The sequence below is a fragment of the Nycticebus coucang genome, chromosome 8 (assembly GCF_027406575.1).
Source record: "Nycticebus coucang isolate mNycCou1 chromosome 8, mNycCou1.pri, whole genome shotgun sequence".
Classification (NCBI taxonomy): domain Eukaryota; kingdom Metazoa; phylum Chordata; class Mammalia; order Primates; family Lorisidae; genus Nycticebus; species Nycticebus coucang.
Genome location: NC_069787.1, coordinates 3,578,509 through 3,596,010, shown reverse-complemented (window position 1 = coordinate 3,596,010; position 17,502 = coordinate 3,578,509). Strand labels below are relative to the sequence as shown.

Below are 17,502 nucleotides of genomic sequence, written 5' to 3'. Positions count from 1 at the left end.
TATGACTTCTTTGGAGAAATACCTACTCCGATCCCTTGCCTATTTGTAAATTGGGTTATTTGCCTTTTATTTCTTTTTAATTAAATCATAGCTGTGTACATTAATGCAATCATGGGGCACCATGCACTGGTTTTATATACAATTTGCAATATTTTCATCATACTGGTTAACATAGCCTTCCTGGCATTTTCTTAGTTATTGTGTTAAGACATTTATATTCTACATTTAGTAAGTTTCACATGGGTTATTTGCCTTTTTATTCATAAGTGTTCTTTATGTAATACAGATAGTAGATCCTTACCAGATAAATGGTTTGCAAATATTCCTCCCATTTTATGTCTTTATATATTTTTAAGGCACCAAAGAAAACATGGCAAGCTGAGAGGAGGAACGTGGAGATAGGGCTGTGAGGGGGGCATTGGGTTCCTGCTCAGCCTCTTGCCAGGGAGCCCAGGTGACCTATGCTGGCTCTGGGGACTGCCCTTTACTGCTGTAAGCTGTGCCAGCCCAAGCCCCATCCTTCACTGTCCCTCTCCAAATGAAAGATTCAAAAGGGCACAAGAGGATGCCCCTGCATTAGTGGCTTCCCGCAGACCTTGCCCTTCAGAGGATAGACTTGCAGGTGGGCAGCCCAGGACAGACAGGTAGGGTTATGATTGGATCTTTCTCTGCTTGCTGTCTCCCAACCACATCTGGGCATTCCACAAGCGTGGGTGCTGAGCACTGTACCTGCCTTCGTGACCCCAAGGAGAGATAATAAACAAATAAACATAAATAGGGAAAACAGCAAGCCAGGAGAGCAGGGAGAGGGAAGGTATGCCTGAGTTAACCCAGTTAAGCTGAGCCTCAGTTTACTAATTGATGAAATGGAACCAGGAGTGAGTCCACCTGTTTCACAATGCTGCCTTGTAGACCAAATATCAGTAAAGGACTCTAAAATGCTAATTAATATTACCTTACGCCAGCCGCAGGTGCCTGAAAGGTCTCTAGGTAAGGGGGTAGGCAAGTTGGGTGGGCTTGAAGAGAAAGAAGCAACTTTCCATCAGACTTTCCCCAAAGAGAAAGGATGGCCCAGCTTCAGGATAGAACCCATTCCCTTTTCCAGGACCACAGGGTAGGTCTGGAAGGCAAAAGTCAAGATAGGCGGAGTTTGGCGCAGTCAGCCGAGCAGGCTCCGTTGGGTGGTTTGGCATTTTGTATCTGTTGTGAGTACAGGTCGGGGAAGGAGACGTGGCTATTGGGAGACCCCAGGGTTGGAGCTCCTTCCAGAAAGGCTTCGAGGGCTGGGACCGGGATGCTGTAGCCTGAGATTTCCTTCCTTGCGTTCGGCCCGGCACGTAGCCACGCCCCCCCGCAGCCCTCGTTCCGCGGCTCCGCGAGGCCACGCCTCTGGCGCTCCCGCCCCTCGCGCTCTGCGCGGCCCCGCCCCTGGGGTTCCCGGCCCCGCCCCTGCCCCGCCCCCTCCGGGCCACATTCCTCGGGCTGAGCGTCGCGCTGCGCCAGGCGGGCGGCGGCGGAGGGGGCGGGCTTTGGCCGGCTTGAGGCTCAGACTCGGGGCAGGGAGCGGCGGGAACTGGCGGACACTGGGCTGGGAGACCAGTGGGCGCGGGGCGCGGGGCGGGTGCTCGGCTCTCCGGGTGGCCGGGTGTCGGCCCCAGGATCCGGCGGCCGCCGGCGGGAGTCGTCGGCGCTCGGCTGGGCCTGGGTCCCGGGTGCCCGGCTCCGTCAACTCCCGCCGCGGCCGCCATGTGGTGCCTGCACTGCAACTCGGAGAGGACCCAGTCCCTGCTGGAGCTGGAGCTTGACAGCGGGTAAGGGGCCCCGGCGGGCGGGGCAGGAGGGCCAGCGGAGCCCGGCCCGGGTGCCGTCGGGTTCCGGGGGGTGTGCGGCGCGCTGAGGAGTGGAGAGGAAGCCTGGGGGCGCGTAAGTGTCAGTGCGTGCCAGAGGGAGGCTGCGGGAGTGCGCGCGTCCGTCCGGACCGGGCGCCGGGGTGAGAGCGCAAAGGACGCTGCGGTGCGTCCAGTGTGGGCTTGGGTGGTAGACTCGCTGGGACCCGAGTTTGTGCGTTTGAGGAGATGCTGTCCGGACGGGAGTGGTGTGTGCCCCGGGGACAAGGCTGTCTGTGGGGACGGGAGTGTGTATAGAACAAGGGGCTGTTGGGATGCGAGTTCGGGGTGGGGTGGGTTATGTAGAAGGGAAACGGGGTGGGTCTGGGTCTAGGTGTGATGTGAGGGGCAAAGAGAGCGAGCCGAGTTGATGGAGTTGGTGGGAAGGAGTGAACCCAACGGGGTCTGAGTCAGATCGCAGGTGGGGCAGAGGCAGCCAGGAGGCCTCTTGCAGGCCTGTTTTTTCGAGATCCTGGGCCTGTGTCTGGATAAATATGTCTGCTCTGTCAGCAAGAGCCCAAGGAAGTGTGTATGAGGACTGGGGATCCATCCAGGACTGTGAATGAACAGGTGTCCCACTTGTACCAGGGGCTGGCTGTAGGTCCAGTACCATGTGTCTGGGAGGGCCCCAGGGGAGTGCACTGGGGTCTATAGAGTCAAGGAGTTTGACTTACATGTGGCTGCTGTTTGTGGCTTAAGTACAGACAGGAGGGAGGCTGCTGGCAGGATTGGGGGCTCTCGTGCAGGGTGGCAAGTGTGCGCCTGGTGTGGTTAGGGATGAAGTCTGGTGTGTCAGGCCAACCCTTTTCTGCTTTGGGAGCCTATGGGTGGTTGTCTGAGCATCGAAGGGTCCGTGTTTGTGGAGAGAGGGAGAAAGAGTGTGTATGTGCTGGGAATATTGATTTTCTCTCTCCGCTGGCCAACACAGCTGCCCCCTGAGCCATCTACAGCCCCCTCTGAGGAGTGGGGGGTGGGGCCGAGGGGATTTGTTGACAGGCTGACTTAGCTTATGTCAGGCCCCCTCTGAGGGAAGCCCACCTGGAGCTGTTTGATCTCTCAGTTCAGAAATTCTGCAGCTCCTGTTGGCCTTGGCACAGAGACTTTGCATCTGTTCCCCTCTGCTCCCTTCTCACCCCAAGGGCCTAGAGCTCTGGGCCTGAGGCTCCATGTGGGGTTGTGGGGAGGCTCCCAAGGACCCAATGCTCCTTACATCTGGGATGGAGTCTAGGCAGCTGCAGCTGCAGGACCATCTGTCTGGAATCAGTGGCAACAGTCTGGGAATGGGGGTCACGTTATTCATATCCCACACACGCCCGCGGCTGTAGGCAGGCCATCAGCTGTCCCCTCAGTATTTCCATTGCATTCTTATCCTGTGGTACCAGCATCCTCATATCGCAGGAGAGCAAACTGGGATTGAGCATTCTGGCTCTGTGGTCTATTGAGTGCCTACTGTGTACCAGTCCCTGTTCTAGGCACCGGGGACATAGCAGTGAACAAAACTTGGAGTCTTTGTCCTCATGGAGCCAGCAGTCTAGTGGGGAACATGGTAACTATGAGGAACAAGTCAGCATGCTCTCTTGGCTGCACCCGTCCTCCCCTGAGCTGAGCGGGACTGAAGGAGTTTCTGCCCCTCCATTAGGACCTCCCCAGTATCACCATTCCAGTTGGCATGTCCAGACCACCTCTTTTACGCATTTCTCAGTCCCACATCTGTTCTCCTTAGAAGTGAAAGTATCTGATCTGAATCTTCCAGCTGTAAAGAAGCTCACTCAGATCCTTTTGCGGTCCCTGCTGGTGATGAACAGCTGCTCTCCGGTCTCAGAGTATGGGTCAGGTGTCTTTGAGATTGAAAATCCCTGCTCAGGTACAGCTTGCAGTCTACCCATGAGCCTCAGACCAGGTGGATTACATTTGCTGTGGAGCACCTAGTGTGTGGTTCCAAGGGAAGCCTGGGGGGAGGAAAGGAGAGAGTCAGCCCAGTCTCTGGCCCAGGAAAGCTGAGTTAGGTACTCGTTGGGCTGAGGAGCCTTTCAGGGGCCAGCTATTTCCCATTTAGAGTCCTTCGAGCTGGCCATCACCCCCTCTCTAAACTTAGATGGAATCCACCATGCTCCAGAGACCTCAGAAGATGTCCATTCTGTATGTAACAAGCTCAAGACAACCACTCCTGGACCCAGCCATGCCACTGAGTACCACCCTATAAGTGCAGGCCTTGGGTGGCACATGGCTCCTTGCTTTGTAGCACTCTGATACTTTGCTGTTTGAGCCTCTCAGCATCCTAGGACTCTGCTTACTCTCGTTTTCTAAATGGTGACACTTACACAGTGAACCCAGCGACTGGGCCAGAATATTACAAAGGGATCCTAGAGGAGAATTCAAGTTTTGTGATAGAGGCCTCTGGAGGCCCCAGCCAGGCCTGCTGGGATTTTCAGCTTTTGCTCAAGGAAGTCGGACTATGAACTAGTTGTGCTAATATTTACACAGCTTCAGTTCAAAAACACAAGACAGGAATGACAGCTGTGTAGTCCAACAGTGTGATGACTGGGCAAATAGGTGTTTCTGGAAGGGATTGGATAGGGTGTTCAGGACAGCAGGAGCCCAGTTATACAGTAGAACCTCCATGTTGACCACCTCCCTGTACTACCCACCTCCTCAAGTTGACCTAATTTTCATAGACTGTACATGCACCACATATACATATCGGTACGGTAGGCCGTGGTCTTTATGTTGACCATGTCCGTACGTTGACCAGTTTGTTACAGTCCCTTAGGTGGTCAACTTATAGACATTCTACTATGCTTATAAATGTGTATGCTCATATGTGTGCACAAAGTTTTATCTGGTTGGACTCTGCAGAACGTGAACTCATGTTTTTCCAAGAGAATCTGAATCCAGGTCTCTTGGGGCATCAGGGAAAAAGGACTTGGGAAAGCAGACAGATTTTGTTTCAAATCCCAGCCCACTTTTGTGAGTTTATGCAAGTTATCACACCCCATCTGAGCCTCACTTTCCCTTACGTGAAAGGGGACGGTAGTACTGCTTCTCAGATTTTCTCTGAGAATGTTGGATGCCGAGCTGACCAGAGCTGACCAGCCCCAGGCCTCCGGTCAGATGCTGCATTTGTTCAAGTCAGCACTCTGCTCTTCCCAACTGCCAGTGACCTGCTGGATTTTCTTCCTTCCTCTTTTGTAAATTTCCTTTGAATTATGATGATGCGTGAAATATCCTCCCAGTAAGGACAGAGCAAGAAAGATGAGGGCACAGGCCAGATGGGCTCGGACCCAGCTGGAGGCATAGGGAGAGATCTCCTGTGGATGTGTGTGTTTGTGTTGGGGGGGAGGTGCTCAAAAGCTGTTGAGTGTGATTTATCATAGATCCTCAAAAGCAAAGCCTAATGAGTTTAGAGGCCATTAAGGCTCTTGAAGAATTAATTGGCGTGGCCTTAGAGAATCTGGCTGTTGCCCCTGCAGGAGCTGCTGCAGAGAGAAAATTGATGGCAATTATGGTGGAAATATGGCAGGGTGCCACCTGGACCTGCCCCTTCCCTGGCTGCTGTGGCTGCACCCCAAGTTGAGCAAGTGCTCTCAAGTTCTGAGCCTGTGGCTTGTGCCCCAGTACCTGCCTAGCACAGCTCCTGGCCACCTGGTAGGCACAACATTAGGGAATGAATATACCTGTGAATGCAGGTGTGAATGAATGCCTGCAGGCTCTCCTGGGGAGGGAGGAGTGCCCTGATCTCTGGAGAGAGGTGTGTGACCCAAGGACCACCCAATTTTGTACATTCCTGTGTTACTTTATTCATGCAACAAACACTTACTGAGCACCTACTTTGTGCCAGGCCCTGGGCTAGATGTAGAGGAAGCAAGGTTAATAATACAGAAGTGCACATCCTAGGGCACAGGCCTTGGGAGGTTCCATAAAACCCTGACTCTGCCTCTTCCCACCTGTGTGGCTTCAGCTGTGTTGCCTTCACTCTCTGAGCCTTGACTTTTTTTCTCATCTGTGAAATGGGTCCAAAGATACTTTGGCCAGGAGCGGTGTGCAGTTTTGCCTGGTGACTGATGCGTACAGATGCCCACCACACGGTAGCTGATGTCACCATCATTATTATTACCACCTTCTCCCTTTTGTGACATTTCTACTGAAATTTCTAAATTCCTAAAGTGTTCCTAACATTTTTCCTTTTTGCTGGTTTATGGGATCGAAGCCTGATTCCTAGAGCCCACGTGGCTTTTTTGTGAGATCTCCCTCCTTCTGTCCCAGTTGCTCTGAGTTGAATGTATTTTATGCCTTATTTATATGTAGCTGCAGCTCTCCTGCTCTTTGACGGAAAGGCCCATTCTTTCATTTCATTTCTCAGTGTGCAGCTTCCTGATATGGTGACAGTTTAATTTGAACTTAATGCCACAATGTGGAACCACAGCCCAAGTTCCCTCTCAATGTAAAGATGGGAAACTATGACTGCATTTGTTTCACCTCTTTGTTCAAAGGTCACTGTAATAATAATAATAATAATAAGAGAAGTGGCTGCCATTTAGTGGGCTCTGTGTGAAATATTTAATACTTAAAGGGATTTAAGAGTAAGGTCCCATGGGTGGCGCCTGTGGCTCAGTGAGTAGGGCACCGGCCCCATATACTGAGGGTGGCGGGTTCAAACCCGGCCCCGGCCAAACTGCAACAAAAGATAGCCCAGCGTTGTGGCGGGCGCCTCTGGTCCCAGCTACTCATGAGGCTGAGGCAAGAGAATCGCTTAAACCCAGGAGTTGGAGGTTGCTGTGAGTTGTGACACCACAGCACTCTACCAAGGGCGACAAAGTGAGACTTTGTCTCAAAAAAAAAAATAATAATAATAATAATAATAAATAAAAATAAAAAAAACGTGGAAGAGTAAGGTCCCTGTTTTTCAGATGAGGGAAGGTTCCATGACCAGTCCAGGCTCACTATCACCCGTGGTGAGCGCCAGGGTTAGGTGTGAGCTCAGTCCATCTTACGTCAGGGTCCAGGCTCACCGTCACCCGTGGTGAGTGCTGGGGTTAGGTGTGAGCTTAGTCCATCTGACGTCAGGGTCCAGGTTCCCTGTCACCCATGGTGAGTCTGGGGTTAGGTGTGAGCTCAGTCCATCTGACATCAGGGTCCAGGCGTCCTGTCACCTGCTGTGAGTGCTGGGGTTAGGTGTGAACTTAGTCCATCTGACGTCAGGGTCCAGGCTTACTGTCACCCACGGTGAGTGCTGGGGTTAGGATGTAAGAGCTCAGTCCATCTGATGTCAGGGTCCAGGCTCACCATCACCTGTGGTGAGTGCTGGGGTTAGGTGTGAGCTCAGTTCATCTGACATCAGGGTCCAGGCTCACCGTCACCCGTGGTGAGTGCTGGGGTTAGGTGTGAGCTTAGTCCATCTGACGTCAGGGTCCAGGCTTACTGTCACCCACGGTGAGTGCTGGGGTTAGGATGTAAGAGCTCAGTCCATCTGATGTCAGGGTCCAGGCTCACCATCACCTGTGGTGAGTGCTGGGGTTAGGATGTAAGAGCTCAGTCCATCTGACGTCAGGGACGAGGCTCACTGTCACCCGCAGTGAGTGCTGGGGTTAGGTGTGATGTCAGTCCATCTGACATCAGGGTCCTTGTACTTTGTAGCCAGGTTCTACTCCCTCCAGGATTAAATAATCTTTGACAAAATATGTCATCTTTGTAAATGGAGCTTTTTGCATTTTTCCCATGCCATAGAACAGGTGTTTGGTGTCCCCTGGTGTCTGGATTCCTAAACAGCCCATTCTGCAGGCTGGCTGAGAACTCACCAGGCTTTCCTGGCATTCGTCTCTTTCTCCACAGACCCTGCAGCAGGTTCTGGCACAGTGTCGTTTGGTCATGAGCTCATGCGTTTTGAGAGTAGCATACTTGTACCCTCTCCATAGCCCCAGCCCAGACTCTTCTTGAAATGGGGTTTTGAGGACAAAAGCTGACTGTCCCTTGACGCACTGAGGGACCAGTCCAGTCGTGACAGGCTTCTGCACTGTGAGGGAACCCAAGCAAGGAGGGCCTTTGGCATCATTAGAGGGCCTGGGTGTGGTTGCTGAACTGAATCCCACAGGAGGGGAGAAGGATCACTAAGAACTGGAAAATTTGGAAGAGTCCCCAGCTGGGAGGAAGCTGCCTCATTCACATAAATGGAAAGGGTTTTCCCAAAATTCCCTATTTCCCAGGCCAGGTCAGAGTCTGTCTGCCAAAATGCATACTTTCTCCCTGATGTCTGTTTTAAAAGACATTAAATGGTGTTTGCTTTTCTTTTCTATTTCTGGCCGGGAGGCTGGGTGGTACGATCATTAAATGCATCAATACATGTAAAGTGTTTAAAACCATGCCTTAAAGTAGTATAGTAAGCACTCAGTAGATGTTAGTTGTTTTCATTGTTATTATTTATTTGGTTTATTCCTTTTTTTTTTTTAAGAGACAGTCTCATTTCATTGCCCTTGATAGAGTGCCGTGGCATCACAGCTCACAGCTCACAGCAACCTCCAACTCCTGGGCTTAGGCAATTCTCCTGCCTCAGCCTCCTGAGTAGCTGGGACTACAGGCACCCACCACAGTGCCCGGCTATTTTTTTTGTTGTTGCAGTTTGACTGGGGCCAGGTTCAAACCCGCCACCCTTGGTTATGGGGCCGATGCCCTACCCATTGAGCCATAGGTGCTGCCCTATTCTGTTTATTCTTGAGGCCTTCCAGAACAGGATGGCCAGAGCTGGCCCTGATTGGCTGCTGGCCTAAACGCTCCTGACAGCCCTGGTGTCAGTCAGAGAACTATGGCCACCCGTCTCATGCCACCTCCTCTCTGAGCTGCAGTTTCCACACCCTTACAGTCATCTGCAGAGAGAAGATGTTTAGCTCAAGAGTTAGGGAGGCAGAGTCTGTAGCCAGACTACTCATAACCCCAACCCTAACCCTAATTACCCCAGCTCTGCTCCTCACTGTTTCTGTGGTCTTAAGTGTGTTCCTTAGTCTTTTGGTACCTCGGTTTCCCCGTTTGTAATGTAAACTGGATGACAGTAGGAACTCACAGAGTTGTGAAGATTAAGTGAATGAATCCACATAAAGTGCTTAAACAGCACATGGTAAACTTGATAAACAGTAGCCTTTAGCTGTTACTTAGACCTGAAAAATCCAGTTGTGCTGCAACTGGACTGCACAGCTCATTCAGCGATGTGTTCCTTGACTGGAGTGGATAACTCATCTTTTTTGGCCACAGACAAGGCCAGGGTTGAAGGAGAGAGGGAAGCAGAGAGATGGTGGTGAGGGGGAGCAGTTAAAAGGCCCCGGCTTTCAGGGTGTGACAGATGGCAGACCCAGTAGGAAGTGAGTAAGCCCATGGACTTTAGAATGTGCTTGCAGCCTGCTGTCCAAACAACTCTCTAAGAAGTAGATAGTTAAGAGTATTAAGGAAATCTCTTTGCCTATGGATTGGAAAAATTGCAAAGCAACATGGCTTGCAGTTTGGCCAGAAAGAAGAGTTCTTAGGCTGGGCGGATAGCCTGTGCTGTGTGTGAAGGAGAAACCTTCTGAGCACTGGGGACACTTCACGTTTGGGGGCATCCTGGGTCACATGGGGCTGGAGCTCTCACCTGGCCTGTGCTGAGTTTCTGAGGCTTTGGGCAACTCTGTCTGCGTGGTCCTAACCGAGGAGCTCGAAGCCTGCACTCAGGTCCCTGCTTCCACTACTCTGCTCTCTCTAGCCTGTCTATCCACCAGGGAGGGATGCAGCTTTCAGCAGTGGGCAGAGGTAGAGAAACTTGGGGTGGATCCCAGTTCTTCCCCTTTCTGGATGTATGGCCAGAGCAAGGTGGTCACCTCTGTGGGCTGGTGCATCACTGTCTGTGAAATGGGAGCCATGGAGGAAGAGGCAGTGTGGGTAGGACGCACACAGGTGCCCATACATGCTGGCAGGAAGGGGAGGAGGGTTCAGGCAAAGCCCCTACTTGTTTTTGGTGGGTCTGCAGTTGGCACAGGATTGGGACTGGGGCTGGAAAAGGCTACAGAATAAACATGGTAGTCGCTTGCATTTGGGTGGTCTTTGAACTTCACACATGCTGATCTGATTGGCACCTCACAAGAGCCCTGTGAAATAGCATCATTCTCATTTTACAGATGAAAAAGCTGAGGCTGGAAAATGAAAACAACGTATCAAGCTTTGCAGAACGTTGACTTGATCTTTGGGTAACATGTCAGCCCCCTTTCCCCCTCCCTGACATTGAGGAAGGTGGGGGGCTCAGGCTTGTTAGAATGGAGGATGAGGGAGGGGCGGAGGGAGGGGGAGGAAGAGGAAGACTCCTGCTAGGCCAGCTTCCTGGATTAGCCCCTATGGATGGTACAGAGTTACTCTGCCATTTCGTACAGTGGACAGAGGACCCTTGAAAACTCACCCCATGGCCTCGAATCTCAAAAATGCATTTGGCAGCCCCAGGAAGTCTCTGGGTCTAAGATCTATCCTCCAGACTCCCTGAGGAGTACTGTGATGATGCTTCCCTTCAGATGATGACCGAGAAGGGGCTAGAATAGTGCCAGGCAAATATATAGTAGGTGTTCAGTAAGTTCAGTAAATGCTGCTGATCCTTCAGGTCTTGCTAATTGACACTAACTGAAGCTGTTGTTATTATCATTATTATTGCTATTGTTATTTCCTGTGCAGGCCCAGCAGTGCCTTTAGTCCTGTGGGGTGGGGAGGAAATGTCTGGCAAGTAGCTCTTTCCTCGGCTGCTTGCGGAGGGGTTGTGGCTGCACAGATCTGAGTCTTCTCTTCCCTCTGGGCCCTTGACTTCTCAGAGCCTTAATTCAAATGTTGAAGGTTTAGAGTTTTTGTTGTATTTGTTTTCACTGAGTAAAAACGGTAATTGGCCTTGATGTGAATAGCAGAGTGTTAGCATTATTTTTAATTTTTTCTTATGGAAAATTTCCAACGTACACAAAAGTAGAAAGGGCTAATGACCCCCAAGTGCAGCATCCCTTGAATGGCCCTTGGCTGTGTTGCCCAACTCAAGAACCTGAGCTTGGCCCAGTTCCCCAGCCTAGTGACCAAGTGATGCTTGACCCACTTGGAGGCCCTGTGTCTGGAAGCGACCAGGGGAGGCCAGCCTGTGACTGCTTCATCAGGGCCTCCCTGAGTGAAGGTACAAGGGCTTCTTCAGCCCCCAGGGCCCCTTGAGGATGGGGCTGTGGAAATGGGCTCTCAGCCTCTCCCATCAGATCAGGGGTTCCCCTGGGCAAGACATGGCTCTCAGTGTCCCCCAGCCCTGACTGTTGCCCTCGGTGTCCCCTTGTCAGGTGGGAGAGTCAGGCTGTGGCACCTGCACCATTCCCAGGCATGTTGGACTCTCAGCTTGCTTAGCACCAGGGCTGCCGTCAGCACTAGAGATCCCTAGGTCTCTGTCCAGCCCTCTTCCTTCCCACTTTATGCAGCCTTTTCTTCTCTGGGGCTTCTGGTCTGGCTCCAGCCCAGTAACTCTCCCTCGGCACCTCTAACCTAGGGGGTTCCAAAGGCCTCCCCTCCCCACACCTGCTTCTCCAGCTTTCGTCTAATCCATGCAGGCTCGCTCAGAATGCCGGAGTCATCCTCAGCCCCTCCCTTCATCTTTGCCACTTTGGCCAGCATCACTCAGGGCTAGAACACCTGGTTTGGAGCCTGGCACATAGTAGGTGCTCACCAAATCTTACCAAAGGCTGCACGACTCACTCAGAGGTGAGGAGGGATGAGTGTGGCTGAGGTGTTGGGCCTCCCCCCAATGGCCAGAGCTGCTTCACACCTCCTTACCATCACTATCCTTATTATGGCTGTATTATTACTGCTCCAGCTTCTAACATAGTGCTTGGCACATAGAGGGCCCTCGACCAAGTTTAGTTAAAAACCTAAATAGAAGTAGCACCCCAGTGCTGCTGCTGGACACAGTGTGACCACATTCTGGTCAGTTACCAACTCTGAGGGTCACTTCAAGTGACGGTGTCCTCTGGCCTTCGCCCAGTCTGGCTTGCTCACCGGCCTCCAGCCCCCTCATTCCCTGGGTACCCATGCGGTACAGGGAAACAGTAACAGTTCTATACTGTGATGATGACAGCAGCTACCCTGAGCACTTCCTGAGTGACAGGCCCAGATTTGTGTGTGTGCTATCATACATCCCTCACAGCAGCCCTGCGAGGTGGGCACTACCCCCATTTTGTGGCTGAGAAACAGAAGCACAATTTTGTTGTGCGTCTAAAGTCACTTGAGCTGCCTGCTGGGGACCAAATCGTCCCCAGGGAAGGGTTCTGTGTGCCAGGGTTGCAGTTGCAGGAGGTTGAGGGGGTAGCATCTCCTACCTTGAGCCTGCCTTTGTCCCCTAGACCCTTTCTGTGTCCCTGTTGCATGTGAGCTGCTGCTACAGGCAGATGGGGAGCTGGCTGGGTAAATGCTGATGTGATGTGGGGCCTGGTGTCTGCAGTGCCAGGTCCTGTCAGGGCAGGGGGAGTTCAGTGGGGAGGCAGCGGCAGGGGCTTAGCCTCCGTTCCCTGAGGGAACAACATGACGGAGGCAAGGAGGTGGGAAGCAGCTCTGGCCATTGGTGGGTGGCCCAACACCTCAACCACACTCATCCCTCCTCACCTCTGAGTGAGTCCTGGGGCCTTTGGTAAATTACATTACCTCTCTGTGCCTCAGTTTCTTCATCCACAAAATGGGAAGATGGTACCAAGAGTGGACCTGAGTGTAAGGCGATTATCATGGGTCCAGGAAGCTTCACTGATTGTAACAAATGGACCACTTTTATGGGGGTGTTGATAGTGGGGGAGTTGGTGCATGTGTCTGGGCAAGGGTACATGGCAAGTGTCTGTACTTTCTGTTCGGCTTTGCTGTGCATCTTAAAAAGGCTGAGGTTTTCCTGAGCTCTGAGATGGTCCCAGCCCTGGCCCTGGCTGATGGGGTAGGCTGTGAAGTGGATCTGGCTACGCAGTGAGGGCCTGTCTGCTCCCGTCTGCCCACTCTCTGTCTGGAGCCAGCCTCCCCAGTCTGTGCCTCCTGCCTGGCCCTCCCAGAGTGTCCCTGGGGCCCAGTCCAGCTCTGTTCGCTGGAGCCTGCCACAGAGAACTGCTTTATTTAAGTCCATTTTGCGCGTATGGAAGTAACTAGAGACCTCTGTATTTGATTTGGCTCAGCCGGGAAGATTTTGGCTGTGTGTGTGTATTCTGAAAACTTCCCAAGTCAACCCAGAGATTGGAAGCTTCTGGTCATCTTTATGCAGTTATAACTGACAAGAACAGCCCTAGGAGGGTCTGGCAGAGGGCAGACAATAGGAAATGGTTAACAAAGAAAATAAGGAAGGGGAAGGTGAGGCCATCCAGATGAGATCATGGCAAGGGAAGCATTCTTATAAACTTTGCATCTCCCAACCAGGTGGGCAGAGGGAAGGAAGCAGGTCTCTGGAGATATAAAGCTTTATATGCAGGGCAGTGCCTGTGGCTCAAGGAGTAGGGCTCCGGTCCCATATGCTGGAGGTGGCGGGTTCAAACCCAGCCCTGGCCAAAAACCACAAAAAAAAAAAAAAAAAGCTTTATATGCAAACACCAGAGATATGCCTGGTTTAGAGAGTAGATAGGGCTTCATTTGGTGCTAGGCCAGGGAACACTTCTCCTGACATCCCTCCAGAGACTTACAGGGGAGCCCTTCTCCGGGTGACAGTCCAGAGCCAGAACAGCCCCACGTGGGGTTGACAGTTGGCAGAGCATGTCTTCACTTGCTCCCCACGTGCCTGTTGGGTAAGTGGGGCAAGAGCAATACCCCTTGTAAAGGTGAGACAGCAGAAGTCCAGAGAGGTGAGGTCACTCAGCTGGGAGGGGAGAGCTGTAGAGAGGCCTGATCTCCCAGGCAGCACCCAGAGCTTCCCTAGTCTCCCCACAGGCTCTTCTGGAGCCAGTGGGTATTGTTCCAAACAGACTGGCATTCTCAAAGTTGGGCCAAGGAGGCTGCTGAGGATGGGCAGTGCTTGGCTGTAAACCCGGGACATCCCCCTGAGAGGCCAGTTTTGGAATAAACACCAAATAATATCTTAACCCTATGAAACTTAGGAACGAGGGCATCTAGTGAATTGGGGCTTGGTGGCTGCAATGACCTTAGGACTGGTCAGAGTAATATTCTCACTTTGGTAGAGTCAAACGCTCAGAGGATCCAGCACGGGAGAAGGCCTCAGTGTTCCCACCAGCTGCGCAGAGCTATGGGAATGGCTGGTCTCAAGCTACAGACCCTACTTGTGTTCTTGGAGGTGGGCCTTGAATGTCAGTCCTTTGCGAGCATTGCAGGCAAACAGCTGGCCCGGTGTGGGCAGGTAAGGAGTGGTGGTGACTGTGGCAGTGGCAGGGCACACGGTGCCTGATGAATGTGGCTGCTGCCTTGCTTGGTCTGACATCTAGCAGACATACAGACTGGGCCAGATCCTTAGTTCTTCCCCGCCTCCCATCCCCCAGGAAGTCAGAAACCCAGGTTTTCATACAAAATCTTTAGATGTTGAAACACTGGTGATTCATTCTGGCTTAAAAAACAAAAACACTGGGCCTCCCAGAGTATGCTGTGTGGACCACAGGGCCAGGGGTTGCCAGTTGTGTGCAAGACCTGATGAGCCCGTCCCATGGGGTCTGTCTCCCAGGGGGCTCTGTGCAGTCTGAGGCCTCCTTATGGGGAGTGGCAGGATGGGCGCCAGGCCTCCTGGCCATTTCCCCCCAGAGTGAGGTCCAGGGTCCCAGACAGATGGGCCTCATCCTTGCCTTGGCCTTGGCCCAAATGGCACAGGGAAGAATAAAGGGCTTTTCACAGCCTCTCTCTGGAAAGGCTGCCCATCCTGGGCTTGGCTGTGGGATTTAGGGTTGGCATTAGCGGCTGACTCTCCTCTTGTTTTAGGCCTGTTGCCCTGGTTTGTTGCTCAGATCTCCAGCTTGCAGGGTGAGATCCTGGGGCAGGTCAGAGCCCTATGTGGTCCTGATAGTGATGCCTGCCATCAGCTGCACCTTGCCAGGCAGAGGCCCTGGCTGGGCTCAACTGCAGGGAGTTTGCATCAGCCCCCACCCAGAGCCTCATGGCAGCTTCTGCCAGCTGGCTCTCCGCCCAAGAAAAAGCACACATTTACCAACTTATGGAGTGTCTCTGCCCCTGCTTCCTGTCTGAGGCCTTGCCACTGCCTAGCCCAGCCCCACTGGCCTCCTGGGATAGTGGGAGGTGGGTACAGGGCAGAGATGACATGTAGGATACTGAGCCCAGAGCATCCCTGAGGGATGCTGCTTCATTTGGCCCCTGTTTCTTGGTGACTTGAGGCTTGGGGACAGTGCTCTGGGCAGTGAACACATGTTTGTACATTGGAGAAGCTCACTGGTTTCAGGAGTCATTAGTGTTTGCACAGCCTAGCTACAGAGCAAAGGAGGGGTGGGTGCAAGTCCAGAGTCACGGGTCTCCGCCAGGCTGTGCTGTGTGTCAGCTTTGTGACCAGGCAAATCTCTCTCCCTCCAGGCCTTAGTGCTCCCACCTGTAAATGGGAGAGGAGTGGCCCTGCCATCAGCGGTGGAGCTGTGGGAGGGCGAGAAGACATCCCTCCGCCCCGTGCCCTTGGTATAGGGGAAGATCTCTGCCTGCTCCATGGCTTTGGATCCCATTGCGTGTTGTATCCTGTACTGCCTTGGCATCTCTGTGCCAGGAGGGCTGGCCTCTGCTTCCCAGGATATGCGGGTCTCCGGTGGCATCATTCATTCATTCAGCAAATGCTGACAGAGCACGTGCTGTGTGTCCAGCCCTCCGCAGGCACACTGCATTTCTGGACTGACTTTCTCGTGGGAGGGACAGACTTATGAATATAACAAAGAAGTACGGAGAAAAGATGAAGCAGATAGTGACCTGTGTGTGCTATGAGAAAGCCTGGGAGTTGGATGTGATGGGCGTTGGCGGTCTGGGGATAAGCTCCTGTTGGTCCAGACACCCTTTTCTATCCCTCCTGCCAAGGGTGGCCCTTCTCCTCCATGTTTGCTGTGCTGCTGAGGGGCTGTGGTAGGGTCATCCCCCAAGATGTCCTGCGCTGTCCCCCATATGCCACAGGGCCTCCGCTAGCCCTGGGCCACACACCACATTTATGCACAGCCAAGATCATGGGCTCTTCCCTCTGGGAGCCCCGAAGTCAGAAAGGGAGAGGGCAGGTGTGATTCCACATTCCTGGGGCTGCTCTTTGGTCCCTCCCCATCTCTTGAAACCTGCATTCTAATCTCCAAACCTTCTCAGATCCTCCAGGCTCTCTGCACGGGAGTGACTCACAGCAGTGGTAGGAAGGCCCACTCCTGCAGGCAGGCAGTCATTCTTTATGTTTGGGCGTGAGGCCAGAGCTGCCATCTCCCTGCAGCCAGAAAGACAGTCTTTCAAAACATGTTGTCATCAGCAGAGCAAGGGTAAAGGCCTGGCTGTGTGGCCCTGGGTTCACAAGATACGGAGATTTTTCTTTCTCCCCTCTGGCTATGCACTGATGAGAACAAGTCCTATCTGAGGACGGGGCTGCCAAGATCCGTCTAAAATAATTCCCCTCTGATCAGGCTCAGCACTAGTCATCAGCAGCGCTGGCCGGGACACTGCTCACTGACTCTGCTGTGGTGCTGGAAGTTGCAGTGGGTGGACAGCTGAGGCACAGGGAGGTCAGAGTTAAACCCCAAGTGTCAGACACTAGCCCAGAGCCCCACTGTCCTCAGGGGGATGCTGAGGACCTGGCAGTGCTGGGCAGACGCTGAGACCAGAGGGCAGGGGTGTGAGTTGGCCGCCCCACTATGCCTCCTCCCAATTGGGGCCTCCCAAAAGACTGCCTCTTCCTTGATATGCTTGAGTGACCCAAGGAGGCCCCTCCGTCCTGACCACTTCACGTACTTCCTCGGGCCAAGTACCCGTCCCATCAGCAGCAGCTGACAAACTGGGAAATGCTGAACATTGGTTCAGTAAGCAATGCTCTAAAAATAGCCTTCTGCTCTGAAAGGTTCGTTGTTCAGAATCCTATATTTTTCTTTTCTTTTTTTTTTTCTTTGAGACAGAGTCTCACTCTGTCACTCTCAAAAGTATATTGCAGCGTCACAGCTCACAGCAACCGCAAACTCTTGGGCTCAAACTATTCTCTTGCCTCAGCCTCCCAAGTAGTTGGGACTACAGGCACCTGCCACAATACCGGGCTATTTTTAGAGATGGGGTCTTGCTCTGGCTCAGGCTGGTCTTGAACCTGTGAGCCCAGGCAATCTCGGCCTCCCGGAGTGCTCCAAAGGCCTCTCTGGCTGGGTAGCCCTAGGTTGGTGTGTGCACCTCCTGCGTGCCAGACCCTGCTCTGGGACACAGCTCTTGTGAGACATGATTATAGGTATGAGCCACTGTGCCCGGCCCAGAAGCCTATATTTTTCTATGTATATAAATCCACTTCTGTCTGGGTACAGTGGCTCATGCCTGTAACCCCAGCATTCTGGGAGGCCGAGGCAGGTGGATTGCCTGAGCTCATGAGTTTAAGACCAGCCTGAGCAAGAGCGAGACTTCATCTCTAAAAAACTAGCCAGGCATCGTGGCAGCTACTTGGTAGGCTGAGGCAGGAGGATCACTTTGAGCCCAG

General features: G+C 52.8%; 1 protein-coding gene across 8 annotated transcripts in view; it reads left to right on the top strand.

Moving 5' to 3' along the window:
- The window catches only part of IQSEC1 (IQ motif and Sec7 domain ArfGEF 1), a 402,419-nt gene that overhangs the window by 324,076 nt on the left and 60,841 nt on the right, over positions 1-17,502 (top strand). For 2 of the 8 annotated variants that reach the window (XM_053598868.1, XM_053598864.1), the window contains exon 1: positions 1,497-1,811. The exons of the other annotated variants lie outside the window; for them this stretch is intronic. In XM_053598868.1, the coding sequence (XP_053454843.1) occupies positions 1,747-1,811 (65 nt within the window). In that variant the 5' untranslated portion in view covers positions 1,497-1,746. Of the gene's footprint in view, positions 1-1,496; positions 1,812-17,502 lie in introns of those variants that run through there. 8 annotated transcript variants of the gene reach the window in all.